A 25,285-nucleotide genomic window follows, 5' to 3' on the forward strand; every position below is an offset into this window, starting at 1 on the left:
CGTTAAAGGCCAAACTACAAATGTATTCACTTTATTAGGATAGATATCAGAAAAAAATCAGGACAATCCCATATTTGAGAGGCTAAAAAACCTGCATTGTCTTATTTTCTTGCATGGAAGAATATCATTCAAAGATGAACCGGTTATCAAACCAGTTTTTATATATGTCGGTAATGTAGGATGATGTATTGGAAATGTCTGGAGTTTGCTTGTCACTTCTACTCCTGCATGTATTTAACTTTCCTCTGAAATGCATCAGCTGCCTTGTTTTGGAAATAAAAAATGTTTAGTGAATCCATTCAGATTTCTTCGTTGTACATCTTTGGTCAAAATTGTTGTTCCTGTTATTTTTGATTCACCACCCTGATAATACCTTCCTTTATTCAGACAGTGGACAGAGCCTTCAAATTAATATTTTAGTTATGGCTAGATACTTAGCTTTTCTCGCCCTCTAACGTTTGATAAAGAGCATTACACCTAGCACTTCGGACTTTTAAAAACGTCCACTAGGCTGCACACTTTGCTTCATGATACAACAGTATGTTTTTATTGAGTGGGTTCATCAGTGTGGTTTAAAAGCATTAAAAGGTTGATATCTAATGCATTTGAGAATACTTAATACTCTGTTGCCTGTAGTGTAAGTGATACATGTTTTAGTGATGTAATGATGTAAAGAATTGTATATAATTGTGATGCTTTTAAGTTCACTACCTTGAAAATGGAAAATGGTGTTGAGTCTTGGAAGCCTGTGTTGGCTGGGAATATTATTTATGCATGACATATCGAATCACGACTACTTCTAATATTGAAAGTCTATAGATAAGATAAGATAGATAAGATAGTAATTTATTGATCCCAATTTTGGAAAGGCTTGTGTTGCAGCAACATAAAAAGACATGGCATTGTACAATCAAAATGAAAAGACTAGAAATAAACAAGAAAGTAGAAAATACAAGGATTAACAATGAGATCAACAGTATTATGAACTGTCTGTACTGTCTGAGTATGTCACTGTGCTGCGGCTTTCACTCAGCCTACACTTTACCCCTGTAGGCAGTGTGTGTGTGTGTGTGTGTGTGTGTGTGTGTGTGTGTGTGTGTGTGTGTGTGTGTGTGTGTGTGTGTGTGTGTGTGTGTGTGTGTGTGTGTGTGTGTGTGTGTGTGTGTGTGTGTGACCTGGATATAGAGTGTCTCTAGTAGGAGGGGCATGTTGGATATCTGCTCTGGATGCCCTTCAAAAAGCTTCCCTCTGACCGGCTCTTTCCCACTCAGAGTCACTTCTTTTTGCAGAGCGGAGCACACAGGAAGCCTCTCCTCTCTCTCTCGGACACCATGGCTCTCACGCAGGACCCAAACTTCCAGAAGCTGCAGGACTGGTACACCGCCCACGCCCTGAACCTCAACATGAGGCACATGTTTGATGCTGACAAGGAGAGGTTCAATAAATTAAGGTATGCACACTGTACTGTTTAACTTTATTGTCATATGCACAAAGCCACAGTGTAGAAATGGCAATGAAATTCTTCTGACCTGAGTTCCTCCAACAATGCAACATATATAATAAAATACAAAATAAAAAGTAGTGCAAAAAGTCTTAGAGTCAATACACTGACACTAGAACTCATTCTATCAGCAGTCAAACCCTGCAAAACTGAGCAACTCAGCATTCATATAGAATAGAATAGAATCATTTAATGTCATTATACATCTACAATGAAGGAAAGAAAAGCTAATATCTTAATAATACGCCACTGTATTGCATATATTGTGATTTACAAGTCATATTGCAGTTCAAAGTACACATTTTGACTTTGACCTTTTATTTTGTATTGCACAATTTAACCTATATAAATATGTTTTCTACTTTACTTAGACGTATCATTTAATGTATGTTGTTTGAATAACGTTTTTTCATTTTTTTTTATCAGTAATAATAATACTGGTAGTAGTATAACCACTTTCACTAAAGTACAGTATGTAACTGCGTATTTGAACTCTGCTGAGCAGGATATATTTAGTGTTTCAACGAGCTTTGCTATTGGTTTCATTGTGTGTTTAGTTCCCCTGATAACGCTCTGATGCATTTCACCTGTGCATCCTTGATACATAATACTGTACACTCAAACTCAGAACACCACACGACCACAGAATCATAATGTTTGTTTGGATATTTGTCATTCAGTCAGAAAATGTGACTCTTATCTCTGACGTCTCTCTTTTTCGACAGCTTAAACCTGAAAACTGAGGATGGAGATATTCTTCTGGATTACTCCAAGAACCTCATCACTGATGAAGTCATGAAGATGTTGGTCGATCTGGTAAACACACACACACACACACACACACACACACACACACACACACACACACACACACACACACACACACACACACACACACACACACACACACACACACACACACACACACATACCATGTATACATCACTTCAGGGGACATTACATTGACTTACATGCATTTCCTGGAGACTTATCCTAACCTTAACCATAACCAACACATGCCTAACCCTAACCCTTACCCTAACCCTAACCCTAAACCTAACCAAGTCTTCACCCTAAAATTAATGATTCCCCTCATGGGGACCTCCAATTTGTCCTCATAAGGGAAGCCAGTCCCCACACGTGACTATGTAAACAGATTTAGGTCCCCACAAGTATAGTAATGCTAGACCACACACACACACACACACACACACACACACACACACACACACACACACACACACACACACACACACACACACACACACACACACACACACACACACACACACACACACACACACACACACACACACACACACACACACACACGAACCATATTTAGTCACCATTGAACATGATACCACATTGCTGCAATTGCAATGATGACTATTCTTTTGTTTTTGTTATATTCTTCATATACATGTCAAGATATATCAAGATATGAGCAGCTTTGAGGTGGAAATGCCATCATTCTGCATATGGGTCCTTTCACATGATATACTGTCTTCATCTTGAGACTAAATATGTCTTTTCATGTTCACATTTTTGGATATTTTGGTTGTGCAAATCGGTCATCAATTTGAATCATTATGCAGCACTTTGGAATGTGCTTTTATCTTAGTATTAATGTATGCACCAAACACAAAGAGAACTCCTTTGTCACAACAAATAAACAGTTTTTGTTTTGTTTTGTTATCAATATGTTTATTGATTTTCAGCATACAAAAAATCACATACATAGGACGAAGACATAGAGCCAAAAGCAATACATATATACACAGGACAACTACTTTACATTAAAGAAAAAATAACAACACTAAATTAAATTGGTACATACATACATACATACAGTACCTACATACATACAGACAGACAGACAGACAGACAGACAGACATACATACATACATACATACATACATACATACATACATACATACATACATACATACATACAACAAGGGTACTCTAATACATCGGCAACCATCCAGTTTTCCAGCAATAGGACCGTATATGTTTTATACAGTATACCAAGAACAATGACCTATCTCAATTTCTGAACGAACCTGGGCCAGGCCAATATGTTATAATATGTTATAATAAACAGTTTTAATCTGAATACACCATCCAACATGTATTGTGTTTTTCAGGGCAAGTCGAGAGGCATTGAAGCTGCGAGAGAGAAGATGTTCAGCGGAGAGAAGATCAACTTCACCGAGGTGCTCACTCAGATTCACTCTACACCATTATCAAAGCCAAAATAATTCACAATGCATTTTAAATGTGTTTTATTGAGGGTTTTCTTATGAATACAATTGTACAGCTATATATAAACATTGTGTCAATGTTTTCATCATTTTAAAATGCTTTGAATACGTAGTTGACTACATATCTGAGTTGATTTACAGCAGTGATAACCTCATTGGTGTAGTGAAACACACCATTACATTTCATTCAGCTTTTAGCAATGTGATTTCAATAAGTGCATTTTACCATGATGATACAAACATTCAGAACAACAAGAATCCTGTGAGGAAATAAGCTTTAAAAAGGTCCCCATCTATGTGCTAAGTCAACATTAGAAGGTTTTTATATTTGATTGGGTTACACTCCATGTGACTCTTGCACGTACGTTTTGGCTTGTTTCAAAATCAGCATTGAATACAGTGAATGCAACTGCTGCTTATTCTTTAACTCCTTAATCAGCATATATCCTTTATTTAACCAGGTAAAAGACTCATTGAGATTAAAATCTCTTTTCCAAGAGTGACCTGGCCAAGAGGGGCAGCATGTACGAAGTTACAACAGATAAAACACAGACATGACAGGCAGACAAATACAGCTGTAAAACACAAATAAAATGGCACATTAGCCAGTCAATATGCGAAGTAAAACAAACTATTAAAAATCATTCAAAACTGGCAACATTTAAAACGATTTTAGGATATACGAGCACTCACATCTACCAATGGTGTTCTCTGTCCTTTAAGATGGACCTGAATTCCCCCATAGTGATTACATCTGAGAGTTTCAGCTCCTTCTGTTCCAAGCTGTGGGGGCAGCATATTTAACAGCTGTTGTGTTCTCACTGTAGGGACCAGCATCTGAATCAAATCTTGGGAGCGCAGGCCATATAGACTTTCTCTTTGACACATATATGTGCAAATGTAGGAGGGAACCAACCCAAGCAGACATTTATAAATAAAACCCAACCAATGGGAAAGTCTGATGGCCAATTAGCAGCAGCATATCAAGTGCAATGGTGTACTCGATATAGTAATACATCGTAAGGCACAATGGTACACAGTATCCAATCTCTTTAGGCTCTGGTCAGAGGCATTCATGTGTAGCAGGTCACCATAATCTAATACAGGTAAAAACGTTGCAGATATCAAATGTTTCCTCGTCTGAAAAGAGAAACAGGATTTATTTCTGTAAAAGAAACCTCATTTTATTTTTAGCTTTGAAACAACATTTTCCGTGTGTAACTTGAAAGACATGTTCTGTTCAATAAGAAATCCCAGATATGTGTAAGTGACCCTCTCAATGTCAGCCCCTTGTGCACATCTTGAGTAGAATAGATGGTAACTTTTTGCCATTCAAAAATATCATCGCTTTGGATTTTTCAGCATTTAATACCAACTTCAGTTGATATATAAATGGGTTTGTATGACATCAAAGGCAGACTGGAGGAAATCTAGACGTTGCTCTATAGAAGCGGAGGAACAATAAATAACAGTGTCATCTGCATAAAAATGGTAAGAAGCATTTGCTAAATTATTACATAGATCATTTACATATATGGTAAAAGAATCGGTCCTAATATGGAACCTTGTGGCACACCCTTTGCTATCGGGAGGAAGGAAGAAGAGGACCCAGCAAATTGGACGCATTGGGTTCTCGCTGATAAATAATTTAAAAACCAACCTACAGTATGCCTATAAGCCGATACTATGAAGTCTTTCCGCCAGGATGATATGATCAACTGTGTCAAATGCTTTTGACAAATCAATTAATAGAGCTGCACAATACTTTTTACAGTCCAATGCCTCAATTATGTTGTTCACCACTTTAACAGCAGCAGTTGTTGTGCTGTGTTGTTTTCTAAAACCGCATTGGTGCTCTGACTTAAAGCAGCCAACAGTACTGAGAGCTATGTGTGTGTGTGTGTGTGTGTGTGTGTGTGTGTGTGTGTGTGTGGCCTAGCATTACTATACTTGTGGGGACCTAAATCTGTTTACACAGTCACGTGTGGGGACTCGCCTCCTTTATGGGGACAAAATGGAGGTCCCCATGAGGAGAATCATTAGTTTTAGGGTGAAGACTTGGTTATGGTTAAGGTTAGGATAAGTCTCCAGGAAATGCATGTAAGTCAATGTAATGTCAGCCAGGAAAAGGCTAGTCACTGTGACCTTTTTACCTGTGCTGGACTATGGTGATTTGATTTATATGAATGCACCTGCCAATCGCCTGATCAAGTTAGATGCTGCGTATCACAGCGCACTGAGATTTGTGACAAACTGTAAAGCATTAACGCATCACTGTACCCTGTATGCAAGGGCTTGTTTTGCTTTCACTAACTGTACGGAGGCTCAGTCACTGGTACATTTTTATTTACAAAGCCATGTTAGGGGAAACTTCCATCTTATATCTGCTCCCTGATCTCACGGAGAATTGTAAGTGGCGACTGCTGTGGAATGCTGTGGTTTTATTAAATGTGCCAGCTGCTAGGACTGTCTTAGGGAAGACAGCTTTTAGATGCGCAGCTCCTCGGTCTTGGAATAACAATCTGGTGCCACTAAATGTTTTTAAAGCTCGGTTGGATGATACTCAATCGGAAGCTAAAGGTACCTGTTTATGTGGATAATTCTGTAAATGATGCTGTATGATGTCCTTTTGTTGTTCTATTTATGTTGTTATGTTTCATGTGGAACTACTTGAGCAGGTCTCCCTTGAAAAAGAGATCAATGATCTCAATGGGATTTATCTGTATAAATAAAGGTTTGAAATGAAATGAATGTCCCCTGAAGTGATGTATACATGTTATGTGTGTGTGTGTGTGTGTGTGTGTGTGTGTGTGTGTGTGTGTGTGTGTGTGTGTGTGTGTGTGTGTGTGTGTGTGTGTTATATCTAGGACCGCGCTGTGCTCCATGTGGCTCTGAGGAACCGCTCCAACACGCCCATCATGGTCAACGGTAAGGACGTGATGCCCGACGTCAACAAAGTTCTGGAGAAGATGAAGGGCTTCTGCCATGTGAGGGAAATGCACCAACAGAAATATACAAAATCACAAAGTGTTGTTGTTGCACTAGAGCTTAAACACTTAAGATACGTGTGCAATCCTGCCTACCCTTGATGCAGCTATCCTCATTTTAAAGAACGTTGTTGTGTGTCTGTGCAGAGAGTTCGCAGCGGTGAGTGGAAGGGCTTCACAGGGAAGGCCATCACAGATGTTGTGAACGTCGGCATCGGAGGATCTGACCTTGTGAGTGCAATTTCTTTGATGATGCATTTTATTGAAAAACTTCAACGAGTAATTACATAATTTATAGCTTTTCTGCTCCATCCTTCAAAGGTCACCTATTATGCAAAATCCACGTGTTCATGTCTCTTCTACATCAACATGTGTCCCCTCTTCTTCATGTCTCTTCTACATCAACATGTGTCCCCTCTTCTTCATGTCTCTTCTACATCAACATGTGTCCCCTCTTCTTCATGTCTCTTCTACATCAACATGTGTCCCCTCTTCTTCATGTCTCTTCTACATCAACATGTGTCCCCTCTTCTTCATGTCTCTTCTACATCAACATGTGTCCCCTCTTCTCCATGTCTCTTCTACATCAACATGTGTCCCCTCTTCTTCATGTCTCTTCTACATCATCATGTGTCCCCTCTTCTTCATGTCTCTTCTACATCAACATGTGTCCCCTCTTCTTCATGTCTCTTCTACATCAACATGTGTCCCCTCTTCTTCATGTCTCTTCTACATCAACATGTGTCCCCTCTTCTTCATGTCTCTTCTACATCAACATGTGTCCCCTCTTCTTCATGTCTCCTCTACATCAACATGTGTCCCCTCTTCTTCATGTCTCTTCTACATCAACATGTGTCCCCTCTTCTTCATGTCTCTTCTACATCAACATGTGTCCCCTCTTCTTCATGTCTCTTCTACATCAACATGTGTCCCCTCTTCTTCATGTCTCTTCTACATCAACATGTGTCCCCTCTTCTTCATGTCTCTTCTACATCAACATGTGTCCCCTCTTCTTCATGTCTCTTCTACATCAACATGTGTCCCCTCTTCTTCATGTCTCTTCTACATCAACATGTGTCCCCTCTTCTTCATGTCTCTTCTACATCAACATGTGTCCCCTCTTCTTCATGTCTCTTCTACATCAACATGAGTCCCCTCTTCTTCATGTCTCTTCTACATCAACATGTGTCCCCTCTTCTTCATGTCTCTTCTACATCAACATGTGTCCCCTCTTCTTCATGTCTCTTCTACATCAAACATGTGTCCCCTCTTCTTCATGTCTCTTCTACATCAAACATGTGTCCCCTCTTCTTCACGTCTCTTCTACATCAGCATGTGTCCCCTCTTCTTCATGTCTCTTCTACATCAACATGTGTCCCCTCTTCTTCATGTCTCTTCTTACATCAACATGTGTCCCCTCTTCGTCATGTCTCTTCTATATCAACATGTGTCCCCTCTTCTTCATGTTGCTTCTATATCAACATGTTCTCCTCTTCTCCATGTCTCTTCTACAATCAACATGTGTCCCCCTTCTTTCATGTCTCTTCTACATCAACATGTGTCCCCTCTTCTTCATGTCTCTTCTATATCAACATGTGTTCCCCTCTTCTTCATGTCTCTTCTACAATCAACATGTTGTCCCCCCTCTTCTTCATGTCTGCTTCTTCTACATCAACATGTGTCCCCTCTTCTTCATGTCTCTTCTACATCAACATATGTCCCCTCTTCTTCATGTCTCTTCTACATCAACATGTGTCCCCTCTTCTTCATGTCTCTTCTACATCAACATGTGTCCCCTCTTCTTCATGTCTCTTCTACATCAACATATGTCCCCTCTTCTTCATGTCTCTTCTACATCAACATGTGTCCCCTCTGTGGAAAGAGACTCTGAAAGTTTCAGGAACAAAGATTCTCTCTCTTTTTGATCCATTTCTATAAAAACCTGTCTGAAAATGAGCTGATCAGATTTTGGCCACTTTATGTCATAACGATGTTTTGTCTTGTGTAACCATTAGCCAATCACCATCTAAAGTAACAGACAGAGAATCAGCACAGCCAATCAGAGAGATGTTCTGTATATATCTGAGACCTGTAATATATTGATGAAAGACAGTATCACAGAGGACCTTAAACAATGCAGTCTTATTCTATCTGAGGTTGAATTGAACTGATTTGTCTCGCAGGGCCCCCTGATGGTGACCGAGGCCCTGAAACCTTACTCGAAGGGGGGACCACGTGTTTGGTTTGTGTCCAACATTGATGGGACGCACATCACTAAAACCCTGGCACAGCTGAACGCCGAGACAACCCTCTTCATCATCGCATCCAAGGTACGTTTTACCATCATTTGGTGCACAATCTTTTGTTGACCCCAAATTAAATAAATAAATTGTTGGATTTATTTGGAGAGTTTTTCCTTTTGTGCTGCAAGGATTTAAGGACAGAGGTTGTCGTACGCTGTAAATGAACAGAGACTTGAATCTTGTTGAACTGCAAGTCAAGAGATGCTCAGGGAGAGAAACCTTTTAAAGATTATAAACTGTTTTTTCCAAATCATATGTTTGTTTTTATTTCATATTCAGTAACAATCAAATATCTTAAAGCACGGACACAGATAAACAATGAGAGTCTTTGTGATGTGTGTTAATGCGTCATTTTCTATACTCACAGTTCCTGTTCTGAAGGCAAATCTTTACAATACCTTTTGTTTACATTATACCGGATATTAAGGCTTTGTTTTATATGAATTACTACGATGTTATTCTCCATTTGTAGACATTCACCACCCAAGAGACCATAACCAATGCCAATTCGGCCAAGGAATGGTTCCTCGAACATGCCAAAGATGTGAGTTTGCAGCCGCTTTTAAACAGCATTGTGTTGTTAGCTAACATCCTCCCATCTTAACCTCTATCCTGTTTCAACAGAAAGCTGCTGTCGCCAAGCACTTTGTGGCTCTCTCCACAAATGGAGTAAGTCTCAAAGCATTATTTTGCTGGTTAAACCTTCTCTCTTTGATCCTAATAATCCATCTTTTCTCTCTTTCTTCCCCTCAGCCCAAAGTGAAGGACTTCGGCATCGACACGGAGAACATGTTTGAGTTCTGGGATGTGAGTGTGTTTGTGCTTCAGGTCTTGTGTTCATCACACGCTGTGATTGAAGCAGGAGGCAGCGGCTATAAATAAGACGATAAGGCTTTGACCTGTGTGGCCAGCAGCTGCCTGTAATCAGATTCCTCTCTCTTCTGCCTCGGTTATTATTGGGAGCGACCTTCTCTCTCGCAGAGGTGGCTGTAAAGGCTGAGGGGAATCAAAGGTCACACGACTGAATTTAGTAACGGATGTAATATACCCTTCATATCACGGGAAACGGCTGCCAGTGTTTTGAACTCATGAAATTAACAGAACAGTATTTCTTGTCCCTAGTGGAGACCATGCAGAAGAAAGGGATTTATGCAAATGAATGTTATTGTGCTGCACACTTTGAGATCCAGGAACAGCAACTCTTAAAGATGAATATAATACATCGTTTTTTAATCTTTATTAGCAAATATTCAATATCACAAACAATGCGGTTTTTTATTTGTGTGCTGATGTGTCGTTTTGAACTAAATCTCTGTAGTTTCTCTTTTGAAGGCATGTGCAATAAGTTTAGTTCCATTATTCATGAATTCTCTACCGATGAATTCATGAATGTTCCTATTGCAGTTATGCACCTTTTGACGTGTGTGAACATTGGCTCTCTTTTATGAAACCCACATTCTGCATGGATATACCTGTCAAGTCCTTCAGGTTGTTGGCCTGTACCAGTGATTTAGCCTGACTTGATAGGCTAGAGGGCAACAGAGGACGCTTTGGACAACTCAAATTCGTTCTTTTGTCTTTATTTATCAAGACAGCTCCAAGAATTGATCAGGTTGAAAACCTTCAAAACACAAAGGACAAACAAAAGTTAGCTCATATGCTACACAAATTACAAACATTTTGCAGGTCTCACTGCATTCTCAATAATAACAATAGCACCACAAACTATGTTTTAATTAAAATGAATAAATTGTTCCTTTAAACCCCATCATTAACTTAAATGAATTAGAGTGTTTATCTCCACTTGGAAACAAGCACCAGAGAAAACCTCATCTGAACACCTGCGCTGTCTAAATTGCACAGAAACCAAACGGGGCACAGGCAGACCGCGCTGCGTAAAAAACAGTTGATTGCGCAACAGCACTCTCGCAAAGTGCGGCAACAGATCAAGTACATAAACACAATAAACATACCAACGGCGTCTCCGGAGCCTCACACACACTGTCGCCTGGTTCTCCCTCCGTGGCTTTGAGAACAAGAGACCGGCCATCACAAACTACACCCCTTTTGTAGCCGGAAGCGGCATTCATATCTTTCCTACAGCTCGCTTATGAAAAGTAGCCCACGCTATCAAAAATAAACAAATACCCTCTCCTGGTATTGAACAATACTATAATAATAATACTAATACTCTAAATGAAAACACATAATTATTTTTTAGTCCGTTTTTCACAGATATTATATATTGACTTTCGTCTCGACAATACCTTCAGTATCTTCTTTGTTGTTTCTCTTAGTGGGTTGGAGGTCGTTTCTCCCTCTGGTCTGCTATTGGGATGGCCATTGCTCTGCACATTGGTATGTAAAAAAACACACATTGTTGTAAAGCAACACAAAGCCATATTATTTAAATGTATTGTGTTTTGAATTAGTGAGTTTCTGACTTTTATAGTTTCTGAGCTGTATTATCAAAAACAACTTGATACGTGCACTAATTGTTGTTCTCGTCAACTTTCGTCAAATAGTCGAGTTTTTAATGCTTTTCTTTTGAGGAATAACTTATATCCAAGACACTTTTCTTGCAACACAAGCTTTGAGGTGATGCTTTTGCATGATGTTTTACGGAGAAACTTATTTTAACATATCTGTCGATTAAGTGAACTAACTGATTAAATCAGCATTAAAACAGTTTTACTCCTCTCCTCATCAGGCTTTGAAAACTATGAAAAGCTTCTATCTGGAGCTCACTGGATGGTAGGCAACTCTCCAACACTCTCACCTTTTTAGTGTTGAAATTAATTAAAGGTCACCTATTATGCAAAACCCTCTTCTTCATGTCTCTTCTACATCAACATGTGTCCCCTCTTCTTCATGTCTCTTCTACATCAACATGTGTCCCTCTTCCTGTCTCTTCTACATCAACATGTGTCCCCTCTTCTTCATGTCTCTTCTACATCAAACATGTGTCCCCTCTTCTTCATGTCTCTTCTACATCAACATGTGTCCCCTCTTGTTCATGTATTTTCTACATCAACATGTGTCCCTTCTTCTTCGTGTCTCTTCTACATCAACATGTGTCCCCTCTTCTTCATGTCTCTTCTACATCAACATGTGTCCCCTCTTCTTCATGTCTCTTCTACATCAACATGTGTCCCCTCTTCTTCATGTCTCTTCTACATCAACATGTGTCCCCTCTTGTTCATGTCTTTTCTACATCAACATGTGTCCCTTCTTCTTCATGTCTCTTCTACATCAACATGTGTCCCCTCTTCTTCATGTCTCTTCTACATCAACATGTGTCCCCTCTTGTTCATGTATTTTCTACATCAACATGTGTCCCTTCTTCTTCATGTCTCTTCTACATCAACATGTGTCCCCTCTTCTTCATGTCTCTTCTACATCAAACATGTGTCCCCCTTCTTCTTCATGTCTCTTCTACATCAACATGTGTCCCCTCTTGTTCATGTCTTTTCTACATCAACATGTGTCCCTTCTTCTTCATGTCTCTTCTACAATCAACATGTGTCCCCTCTTCTTCATGTCTCTTCTACATCAACATGGGTCCCCTCTTCTTCATGTCTCTTCTACATCAACATGTGTCCCCTCTTGTTCATGTCTTTTCTACATCAACATGTGTCCCTTCTTCTTTCATGTCTCTTCTACATCAACATGTGTCCCCTCTTCTTCATGTCTCTTCTACATCAACATGTGTCCCCTCTTGTTCATGTCTTTTCTACATCAACATGTGTCCCTTCTTCTTCATGTCTCTTCTACATCAACATGTGTCCCCTCTGTGGAAAGAGACTCTGAAAGTTTCAGGAACAAAGATTCTCTCTCTTTTTGATCCATTTCTATAAAAACCTGTCTGAAAATGAGCTGATCAGATTTTGGCCACTTTATGTTATAATGATGTGTTGGCTTGTGTAACCGTTAGCCAATCAGCAACCAAGGTAACCCCCCCCCCCCCCTTATCACCTGAATCTCCTCCTAGAGCTCCATTGAGTTCTTTGTAACCAAATCTCTCTCAGAGGGGCGTGGGGAGGGGCTCCTTATTTTCATCTAAAGTAACAGACAGAGAATCAGCACTTTGGAAACAGGGCTGAAACAGAGGGGATTATGGGATGCTGCAATGTTCTGTTTGGTGTTTCAGCCAATCAGAGACAGGCTCTGGATATATATGAGACCTGTGATATGTTGATGGAAAACAGTGTAATAGGGGACCTTTAATATAATCCTTCCTGGAGCTAGAGAAGATGCATGTGAGTGATAATCTCTCCCTCTCTCCTGCAGGATAACCACTTCCGCAGCGCTCCTCTGGAGCAAAACGCTCCCGTCCTTCTGGCTCTGCTCGGGATCTGGTACATCAACTTCTTCCACGCTGAGACCCACGCCATGCTGCCCTACGACCAGTACATGCACCGCTTCACCGCATACTTCCAGCAGGTCTGAGCCCACAACGCTGCAGGAGGATCCGATGTTATACTCTTTAGTTATATGAGAATATGCCAACAGGAGAGAGACACATATTTACAATAGTAACAATTCATACATGCTTACATAAGATCTTACAGCGATAATGTGCAGTTAGAATAACCATGAATACTTTTGTATGCCTTTTATTGTATAGTCGTATTTTATTTAAACTAAAAACAATGTTTGGCCTTAAAAACTGAATACATTATTTGTATTTATCTTTTTTACTATTGCTTAAGCTACCCTTCTGACCAGTCCCACCCCCTTTTTCTTTAAATATAAGTCAAATGTGTTTTTTTAAGTAATTTATGTATTGTGACTTTTTTTGGTTTATGTATGACTTATCAATCAATCAATGTTTATTTATATAGCCCAATATCACACATTTCACATTTGTCTCAGTGGACTTCACAGTTTGTACAGAATATCAGTATGACAATACGACACCCTCTGTCCTTAGACCCTCTGTCCTTAGACCCTCTGTCCTTAGACCCTCACATCGTACAAGGAAACACTTCCAGAGAAAACCCACAGTTTAAAGGAGAACATGGGAGAAACCTCAGGGAGAGCAACAGAGGAGGGATCCCTCTCCCAGGACGGACAGACAATAGATGTGCAATAGATGCCGTGTGTAAATCTAAGAGATAATACATTTACAGCATAGGTAGACGCTACATGCTACAACTCGAAATCCAGGACTCAGATCAGGACTCAGGACTCAGGATCAGCCACAACTCAGGAACCCAGCGTATATAGACACCAAAAAGACATTTGGGGGAAGCTGGGTTATTCGGAACATGAGAGTACACAGGTACAGACAGAGAGAAGGAAGAAGTAAGGTGTCCCCAGACAAACTAAGCCTATATCAGCAAAACTAGGGGCTGAATCTAATCAGCCCTGACTATAAGCTTTATCAGAAAGGAAGGTCTTAAGCGCACTCTGGAAGCTGATTCCACAAAAGTGGAGCTTGATAAGAAAAGGCTCTGGCTCCCATTGCACTTTTAAAAACTCTAGGAACAACCAACAACCCTGCAACCCTTTGGCACGTTACGACTCAATTTAGTGCCCGTTTTTTTTAATTGTAAAATGTGTTGTTTATCTCATTGACTATTGCTTTTGTAAATTACATCTTCTTAGTGGTTTTAGTAAAACGAACTAGATTCTCCGATGGTGAGCTTTGCTGTAGTCTCCCAACCATCAGAGATAGCAGCTTACAGTTTTGATCATGTGTCTCCTATAGGGTGACATGGAGTCCAATGGAAAGTACATCACGAAAGACGGAGCGCGTGTGAACTACCACACCGGGCCGATAGTGTGGGGAGAGCCGGGAACCAACGGACAGCACGCTTTCTACCAGCTCATCCACCAAGGTAACACCAGAGAGATCATTTCAACACGGCAACATGTAGGAAATCAGTCAATACATTTTACTAACCATGTATTGGTTTATCTTAATTCCATCTCCGTGGTCAAATTATGAGACGATCGGCCTCTAGGCTTTCAAAAGTCCCTTAGCCTTTTTATTGTTGTTTATTTGTGACCTTATTATTTCCATCGTCCATTTATCGAAGCTCTGGTCTCTTGTCATTTTGTATCTGTTAGCAGTGTTTTTTTGTTGTCTTGCCGTCTTTTTACGTCAACATGTTCCATGTTTCATTGTGGTCATTTTGGTAATCTAATGCAGTTCAACTGTGTCTCGCTCAGGAACTCGCATGGTGCCCTCAGACTTCCTGATCCCAGCTCAGTCACAGCATCCCATCAGAGAAAACCTGCACCACAAGGTACCACAGGAGTTTGTTCATCTGCGTTTAGAGACCAGTAATTTGAATATAATATAATATGGAGGGATGAAACCCTCGTTAATGGTCACACATGCAGAGCACACATTGAAATGTGTTCTCTGCATTTAACCCATCCTAGTGCCAGGAGTCTAGTACTAGGAGCAGTGGGCAGCTATTGTACAGCGCCTGGGAAGCAATGGGAGTGGGGGGGGGGGGGTGTCCGGTGCCTTGCTCAAGGGCACCACGGCAGGGCAGGAGGTGAACTGGGACCTCTCCAAGTAGCTGTCCACACTCCATATTTAGGTCTGTTGGGGGACTTGAACCGGCAACCCTACAGCTCCCAGTCCAAAACCCTACTGACTGAGCCACTGCCGGACACTGACATAATTAAGTTCCTTACCTTCTTTAAGATATTGATCCCCTCCTAATGTTGGAGTGTTTGTGCTATCAAGTACTGGCTGATCTGTAGATGATGCAAACATATTATTTTACAGTTAATTTATTTATAGTATTAATTCAAGTTACAGTTATATTCACAAAATCATCTCACTAACTAAACTTGCCCTTGCGACCTCTAAGGAGTGTTGACCCCAAATCTGTGAAATAGCGCAGCGGTGTGCAGTTAGTGTGTGTATTAATTACCTGGAGCAGTTAGGGAATACATACTTTAATCCTCCAAAGAGCTCCAACCCCTTACCAGTGTCATTTGAATATGATAGATAAACACATGAGAAACATGTGCATATCCACATATGGCTCGCAAGATCTCTATAATTGTAAAACACACACTGTCATGCACTTGATCTGAAGGTGTGTGTGTGTGTGTGTGTGTGTGTGTGTGTGTGTGTGTGTGTGTGTGTGTGTGTGTGTGTGTGTGTGTGTGTGTGTGTTGTGTGTGTGTGTGTGTGTGTGTGTGTGTGTGTGTGTGTGTGTGTGTGTGTGTGTGTAGATCCTGCTGGCTAACTTCCTGGCGCAGACGGAGGCTCTGATGAAGGGGAAAACCACGGAGGAGGCCAGGAAGGAGCTGGAGGCCGGCGGCCTGAGTGGAGCAGATCTGGAGAAAATCCTGCCGCACAAAGTGAGTCTGATCAAGAAAAGAAAAGCCTTACTATATACAGTTAGTTCCGTCTAATCCGAGGGGGACCCAAGTTCCCATCAGCACAAACACGTGGGTTTGCTATCCTGGCTCCAAGATGGTGGAATGAGCTCCCCATTGACATCAGGACAGCAGATAGCTTACACATCCTTCCGGCGCAGACTGAAAACTCATCTCTTTCGACTCCACTTCGAGCGATAGAATTACTAACAAAGCACTTATATACTAACAAAGCACTGGCTTACCTAAAGCCAGTTGAGTAGCACTTGAAATGTTTGGCTCTATGAAACCTGATGTACTTATATGATTCTGTTTTCTTCAAGTTTGTATCTTCCTGGTCGAATGCACTGTAAGTCGCTTTGGATGAAAGCGTCAGCTAAATGCAATGTAATGTAATGTAATCCAAAAATTCATTCATCCACAAGTAGCAATAAGCTTGACTCCAACAAAAATATGTTTCAGGAACGTTTGGTTGACTCTTTACTTAAACAAAAGATATCAGTACAAACACATATTTTCAAAGGTCAAAAAACGATATTGCTCCGTGATTCTTTTCTCCTTCTCTCTTCTAATTACCAGCATCAATTTTACAACGATATAATAATAATACTAATAACAAAGGATTACAATGTTCAAATATATCTATTTACACATATAATATATCAAATTGTACATTTTAACATATGGCTCCTACATACGGAATGAAACGACCTTCAGTCTGTAATAAGGAAGATGCAGTTATCTCATGTTACTCACACCAAACTCTTTGCTCCACATAAGAAAGTACTAAATGACTAAGTAAGAAATCCTATGATGAATAGTGCCCTCCAGTTACCGTGGTTACACATTATAAACCTCGGAAATGATCAGGAAGAGCCATGCTGGCCATCATACACGATCATTTTGGAATTATTGAGAGTGAGATCGACTGAAATTCCATCTATATTTTCACATTTGACAAAAATATTTATAATAAATGTCTCCCTTTTTTCCCCGCAGGTATTCCAAGGAAACAGGCCGACCAACTCTATCATCTTCAAGAAGCTGAGCCCGTACACACTGGGAGCGCTGATAGGTGAGAACAGCCATTGGTTCCATATTATAAAATATGTTATAATATATAAACTCTGAACTCTGAACTCCCATTGAATTGAAAACCCTCTGTTTTGTATTGGGACAATAATTATTCTTTATTGTTTTTTAGCGATGTATGAGCACAAGATCTTCATCCAGGGTGTGATGTGGGAGATCAACAGTTTCGACCAGTGGGGGTGAGTATTCGGTATTTGGTTGTTTTGTTGAAACCCATTGAACTCTGCTTTAAGTCAGCCGTCATTTTTGACTTCCTGAGTCTCATGGTTTTATGAAGCCATTTGAACATCTTGGGTTTGAATACTTCACTCAGCTTAAAGTGGACCTATCATGCTATATTGGAAACATATATTGTAGGGCCATACCTATACCAAACAGATCACCCATTGTAGCCATGCCTCATACTGCTCTAACCCCTCTTTTGCAGCCCTGTTAGAGAAAAGCAGATTTTGGGTCCTTAGGTTTAAAAAAAAAAAAAGAGGAGGCGGAGCTAATGCCTGATCAGAATTCTACCGGAGATAAAGTTAAATTCTGCTGTGATAAAATGCCATCCTGTTTAAACCACATCAAGGGTTATTTCTGAAACAGTATGGAGCTCAAATGCTTTTTCTCTTGCGGGTTTATCACAAGGTGAGTTCTTTTTTTATTTCCTGCTTTTTAAACACATGTGCTCTCCAGTACAGGTTAGCTCTGAGTGTTAGCGAGGCTTGCTAACGTAAACAAAGACGAGATTTCGTCCAAAACACGTCAGGCATTGTTTCTGATAGCAACTTTCTGTGGGTCCGCTGCCGATTTGACGTCAGATCGGCAGTAAATCTGTATCCGCTCGTTGTACCCCCGTTTTTAGAGATTTGGATACGGAGGAAAAGAGACAGGGTTTTATTTTCTGACGCTGCGTGAGTTCCCCGACGCACCGGGGACACATTGATGTATAAAAGACATCAACAAGTGCATTTTGCATGATAGGTCCCCTTTAAGCGTTAATGAACATGACATGACCTCTTTAACTTAGAAGTCCTCTCTAAAAAGGGCATTTGAATAAACTGGGTAAAAAGGGATTACTAAATGCCCCGAAAACTTCACCTGGTTAATGTGGCTGCAATTGTCCATTTCTGATTGAACGTTAAAGGTCCCCTATTAAACTTTTTTTCAACTCAGTCTCAGATATATAACATGTCTCAGAAGTGTTTGGCTCGAAATACCAAACAGATCAGATTTGGCACAATAGGTGACCTTTAAGTCATTCATATTTGTGTTCTTCCCACCATTAAACCAATCTTGTCCCAACATTGTCTTAAGGTCTCAATACTTGGATGTGTTATTCATGTCACTTTGTTTTTCTTAATTAGCTGCTACTCATTTTTTAGCCATGGTTGTGTACTCATTTGTCTTCATTCCTTGCCTTTTTTACCTGCTGCTGTATGCCAGGTTTGCTACAACACTGTAAATGTCCCCGTTGAGGGACTATCATAATAACCTCGTGAGGCTGTCAAACAACATCATCTGGGACCAGAACCATGTTCTGAACAGCGAATATGAACTGCTACCATCTAATGAGAGATTCAATAAAGTCAGAATGAATAATCCTTTGAAGCAACCTTTGAAGCATCCTTTGTGCTCCAGTCAATCCTCACAGTAAACACAGAGCTGAATCCAGATCAAATGCACGCTGAAGGCTCTTTGAGCATGTTTTCTCTCAGTGATCGAGCTGTTATGTTCAATGTGTGTTGTTTGTTTTTCATGTATTGTGTCTTGATGTTTGTCTGTGTTGATGTTACACATGGAGCTGCTGGGATGCAAGTCACATTTCAGACTTGATCTGACCATTAAAGTATTATCGATTCCTGATTCTGATCTTTTCCCCTCCTCCGCATCATTAGAGTGGAACTGGGCAAACAGCTCTGCAAGACGATTGAGGCCGAGCTGAAGGACGCCGCGGAGGTCCACTCCCACGACGCCTCCACCAACGGACTCATCAACTTCCTCAAGAAACACTCCGCCTGAGTCCCCCCCCCCCCCTTAAAGGTCCCCTATTATACTGTTTTCCATCAATATATTACAGGTCTCAGATATATACAAAACATGTCTCTGAAGTGATTGGCTCCAAACACCAAACAGATCATTGCAGCATTACCCATAATCCCCTCTGTTTCAGCCCTGTTTCCAAAGTGCTGATTCTCTGTCTGTTACTTTAGATGAAAATAAGGAGCCCCTCCCCACTCCCCTCTGAGAGAGATTTGGTTACAAAGAACACAATGGTGCTCTAGGAGGAGATTCAGGTGATAAGGGGGGGGGGGTTACCTTGGTTGGTGATTGGCTAATGGTTACACAAGACAAAACATCGTTATGACATCATAAAGTGGCCTAAATCTGATCAGCTCATTTTCAGACAGGTTTTTATAGAAATGGATCAGGACAAAAAGAGAGAGAATCTTTGTTCCTGAAACTTTCAGAGTCTCTTTCCACAGAGGGGACACATGTTGATGTAGAAGAGACATGAAGAAGAGGGGACACATGTTGATGTAGAAGAGACATGAAGAAGAGGGGACACATGTTGATGTAGAAGAGACATGAAGAAGAGGGGACACATGTTGATGTAGAAGAGACATGAAGAAGAGGGGACACATGTTGATGTAGAGGAGACATGAAGAAGAGGGGACACATGTTGATGTAGAGGAGACATGAAGAAGAGGGGACACATGTTGATGTAGAAGAGACATGAAGAAGAGGGGACACATGTTGATGTAGAAGAGACATGAAGAAGTGGATGTTGCATAATAGAGGACCTTTAAAACAACTGCCACTTTACTCCACATCATTATCCATCATCTCAGCTCGTGCACAAACAGGAGACTCCCACGCAGTCGGGCTGTTTTTACTCGTGTTATGAATATAGTGACTGTGTTTTTCTATGTTTGTCTCTGCACCGCCGTGAGGGGAAAACACTTTTGGTTTTAGAGTTAAATGTGCTCACTCCACTGTTGCAGGAAATAAAGTTTATGCAATAAATATCTTTACAGAATGTCTATTTCATTGTTTAGTGTACAATAAGTAGTTGTCGAGTCTAACTAGGTACATTTATTCTAGCATTAAGTAAAATGTTGGGGTATTAGTACTTCAGTATTCCTAGTTTTTCTTTACTTTATACTTCATTACACGTCAGAGGGTAATGTTTGATTTCTTAGTCCACTACATTTGACACTTGTAGCTACTTTGTACATTAATAACATGATGTGTTTGCATGATATACTTATTCAATTAGCATTACACAAAGTATACAAAATGTGTTCCACAAACACATATAATATCATTAAGAAAAATATGTTATGTATTTCTTAGTTATATAAATAAGATAATATCATATTCTATAATAATTTAACACTTTCAAAGAAGCTCTACTGTGCTTTTGGGGGTTTCCCTTCTCTGTTGTGGGTTTTATCGGATATGCTTCTGTATTTTAACTTATAACGTCTTGAAGCTAGGACTTTTAGGGCTTTTAATGAAGTATCTTGAGACTGTGGTATTACTACTTTTACTTAAGTGAGGAATCAGAGTACTTTCCCACCACTGACAAGTAACGTGCTTTAAAAACACTTAAGTAACATCTTGAACTTAGGACTTTTAGGGCTTTTAATGAAGTATCTTGAGACTGTGGTATTACTACTTTTACTTAAGTGAGGAATCAGAGTACTTTCCCACCACTGACAAGTAACGTGCTTTAAAAACACTTAAAGGGATAGTGGAAATCCGCGAATTTTGGGTTTAACTTATGTATTTTTATTAAAAATAAGCATAATAAACAATTTTTTTTAATTTCATGCGCCTAGTTTCATTTTATTTTCAATTTTACTGCGCCCTCTCAATGAAACAAAATACTTCGGGAATCGTCGGGAATCTTCGGGTGATGACGAGCGCATAGGAAGACGGGCACAAACAATGGCGGACATTCAATAGCATTTGCATGTGAATAGCCGACCTTTATTATGGTGAATAGATGTGTTTTGTATGGCTGTAGTGCGACAGCAAATGCAGAGAATGACGTATCGACGTATCACCTCTGGGTAATTTGGGAACCAACAGTTCCATTTGACCTTTTTCACTGTAAAAATCATTTTATTACTTAGAATTTTCACTATAGGTAATACTATAAGACTGTAAGACGGCAATACTTTATACCGAGTATATTGCCATAAATATGATGATTGATTATCAGTAAAAAATTATACGTGACACAACGACATTGGATTAACCTTGAGATGCGTTTTTATTCCGTTGAACACAACTTTTGATCACAAATAAAAAAAGGTAAGACGTAATTATTGTAATATTTTTGGAACCGGATGTTGTTTACTTTCTCTTTTCTGGCTGATAGCTCCAGGAATTCGAGGTCTTACAGTGATGACATTACATGTGTGGAATCTGTGGAGTCTCAGCTTTAAATCGTATATCTTGTTTGTGCAGTTAAGATAGTAATAAGGGCATTTCTACCGTGTGTTGTGTGTAAAAAAGCGTTAGCATTAGTTAGCATTGTTTCGCTCAATGCTAATTCAAAGGCTTGGTATTACGCTTGTGTTTTTTCTAGCTAACAATTGTTCTTATTGTCAGTTAGCGGAGTTTCTTACCTTTAAAAGGGTATGAAACATTAATAGTTTCATAAATGTTAAGAAGCCCTGAGACATGTGAGAGAAAAAAAACTGTGGGAGGGGTCCACTGAGTACTTTCCCACCACTGACAAGTAACGTGCTTTAAAAACACTTAAGTAACATCTTGAACTTAGGACTTTTAGGGCTTTTAATTAAGTATCTTGAGACTGTGGTATTACTACTTTTACTTAAGTGAGGAATCAGAGTACTTTCTCACCACTGACAAGTAACGTGCTTTAAAAACACTTAAGTAACATCTTGAACTTAGGACTTTTAGGGCTTTTAATTAAGTATCTTGAGACTGTGGTATTACTACTTTTACTTAAGTGAGGAATCAGAGTACTTTCTCACCACTGACAAGTAACGTGCTTTAAAAACACTTAAGTAACATCTTGAACTTAGGACTTTTAGGGCTTTTAATTAAGTATCTTGAGACTGTGGTATTACTACTTTTACTTAAGTGAGGAATCAGAGTACTTTCCCACCACTGACAAGTAACGTGCTTTAAAAACACTTAAGTAACATCTTGAACTTAAGACTTTCAGGGCTTTTAATTAAGTATCTTGAGACTGTGGTATTACTACTTTTACTTAAGTGAGGAATCAGAGTACTTTCCCACCACTGACAAGTAACGTGCTTTAAAAACACTTAAGTAACATCTTGAACTTAGGACTTTTAGGGCTTTTAATTAAGTATCTTGAGACTGTGGTATTACTACTTTTACTTAAGTGAGGAATCAGAGTACTTTCCCACCACTGACAAGTAACGTGCTTTAAAAACACTTAAGTAACATCTTGAACTTAGGACTTTTTGGGCTTTTAATGAAGTATCTTGAGACTGTGGTATTACTACTTTTACTTAAGTGAGGAATCTGACTTTCCCACCACTGACAAGTAACGTGCTTTAAAAACACTTAAGTAACATCTTGAACTTAGGACTTTTAGGGCTTTTAATTAAGTATCTTGAGACTGTGGTATTACTACTTTTACTTAAGTGAGGAATCTGACTTTTCCTCCACTGACAAGTAACGTGCTTTAAAAACATAATGCTTTCTCTCTTTTTGTATGCAACTTGTCACTAGATGGCATCAGAGTGCCAGTTTAGTTTATCACTGGGAACAAATCAGCCACCCAGTACTCTAACATTTATTCAGCAGAACAAAGGGTCAAAGGTCAGTCCATCTCCCCACAAATCCCCCGACGCCAGCATCCATTTGGAGCCAAAACAGCTGGAATAAACAGCAATCTGCATTTAAAGGACTCGCTGGCACTACATTTGTTGAACACAATCTGCTCCACATGTCACTCTTGAAACAGTTTTAGCGTAAGATGTTTTCAGGGATATTTCAACAAATCAGACTCAGCTATCTGTGAAGGCTTTTGAATACTGATTTCAACTTTCACATCTGAATTTACAGAAAGATAAACACACTGACCAACATCTGGCTCTCATTCAGCAAAAAACAATACTCCCACGCTTGTGTCAACCTCTTTTTGTCTGCTGGCTATACAGTCAATCGTGACATTTTGCTTGTTTTATTTTATTTATTTTGACCAAGGCTGTTTCTGGTTGAAATAACATATTTAATGAAGTTCATTTTTTCAGCCAGAGGTGGAAGTACTTAATACAAGTGTTTGAGTAATATCAGCAAAATGTCCTTGAAATCTCAAATGAAACGCACTCTTTCTGCAGTAAAATGTCCCTTATTACTATTATATATGATGTTTAAGGATTTAAGGAGGCGTGTGGCGCAGTGGACTAGTGTGTTGGTGTTGGGATCAGGGGGTCACAGGTTCAAACCCCACTGCAGTCAGCATGTCGTTGTGTCCCTGAGACACTTCACCCCAAATTGCTCCTGTGGGGATTGCCCACAGTATTGAGTATGTAAGTCGCTTTGGATAAAAGCGTCTAACAAGTAACATGTAATGTAATTAAGGATACATTTTCCTTATTCTTTAAATGAAAGGTCGCCTTTCACTGCTGTAGATGTGCAATGCATCATATAATATCCAGCAGACTGTATTTGAGCGTTTACCTGCAGGCCTGTCTGTTTTTTGAGGCATTTATTCCACTCTAACATCAGCACGGACGAAATGTTAATATTGAAATATAAGATAAGATCAAATGGACCTTCATTAATCCCTGTGGGGAAATTCAGTAGTTTAACAGCAACAGGGTGAGATTGAAAAACAGGATAGCACAGATTCACCCAGATTAATACTTCAAAGATAACAATAAAAAATAATGATAGAATACGAAATGAATTAAAATGAACATATATAGATATTTGGTCATGTGTACATATTATTTACATGTGTGTGTTTAGAAAAGTGCTATTAAAATCAAATGTATTGAACTTAATGTCGTGTATTAATTGTTGGATTTAACTACCTTTGTCTGATATAATAATAACCAGTGGTAATGTGAAGAAGAGACATAATGTCCATGATGTATTTATATAGTCATCCATCACATGTAATGATGAACTGAGGGACACCATGTCCCTCAGTTCATCATGTGACGAAGTATGTTTCCTCTCCTACAGAGTGTGTATGAGGGCAAACAGAAAGTAATACAAAAATATTTTAGACATTGCCGGGTTTTCAATGCTGTTGCCAGGCAACAATACTTCATACCTAATGTTTCTTATCTCCGGCTCTGAAGCAGGATGCAGAAGAAAGTGGCTGAGGACAGAAAACCCTCCTAATTATCATTGTTCCATATGTTCTTATGTCCAAAAGAACAAGACGTTTGTTATATATTTGTTAATTATTACAGATCATTTGAATCAGTTCTGCTGAGTGGTCCCCAACCAGGGGGTCCAAACGCTTGATGGGGGTAAAAGAAAACGTTTAATAGAAATTACACAATTGTCCTATAGTTTGGATTATTATTACATGTATAAACAGTTTTATGAACAGCTTGATCCTGATTTTTTTTTTACAATTTTATTTGTATTTGTTTATTTTTTAATGTTAACTTAAAAAAATATCAAATAAAAACATGACAGTTAAAACAACTAATGAGCTGGTTAAACAATGTCAAAGCATCAGGGAGAGGAAAACACAGAATTTAAGTGAATATAAGCCTGTTAAGATTGATTTTAAAATAACTTCAAATAAAATAAATAATAAAAACAGC

General features: G+C 39.4%; 1 protein-coding gene across 1 annotated transcript; it reads left to right on the top strand.

Moving 5' to 3' along the window:
• The first annotated feature begins 1,281 nt into the window (after positions 1 to 1,281).
• gpib (glucose-6-phosphate isomerase b) lies at positions 1,282 to 19,608 on the top strand. Its single transcript, XM_034201390.1, has 18 exons — positions 1,282 to 1,450; positions 2,227 to 2,317; positions 3,653 to 3,721; positions 6,637 to 6,756; positions 6,904 to 6,987; positions 8,940 to 9,086; positions 9,532 to 9,603; positions 9,684 to 9,728; positions 9,813 to 9,866; positions 11,357 to 11,417; positions 11,770 to 11,813; positions 13,350 to 13,502; positions 14,773 to 14,902; positions 15,237 to 15,313; positions 16,263 to 16,391; positions 17,409 to 17,484; positions 17,614 to 17,680; positions 19,382 to 19,608. The coding sequence occupies exons 1-18, from the start codon at positions 1,332 to 1,334 to the stop codon at positions 19,503 to 19,505; spliced, it is 1,662 nt and encodes a 553-aa protein (XP_034057281.1). The 5' UTR covers positions 1,282 to 1,331; the 3' UTR covers positions 19,506 to 19,608.
• The last annotated feature ends 5,677 nt before the right edge of the window (positions 19,609 to 25,285 follow it).

This window comes from Gymnodraco acuticeps, unplaced genomic scaffold (genome assembly GCF_902827175.1).
Source record: "Gymnodraco acuticeps unplaced genomic scaffold, fGymAcu1.1, whole genome shotgun sequence".
Lineage (NCBI taxonomy): Eukaryota > Metazoa > Chordata > Actinopteri > Perciformes > Bathydraconidae > Gymnodraco > Gymnodraco acuticeps.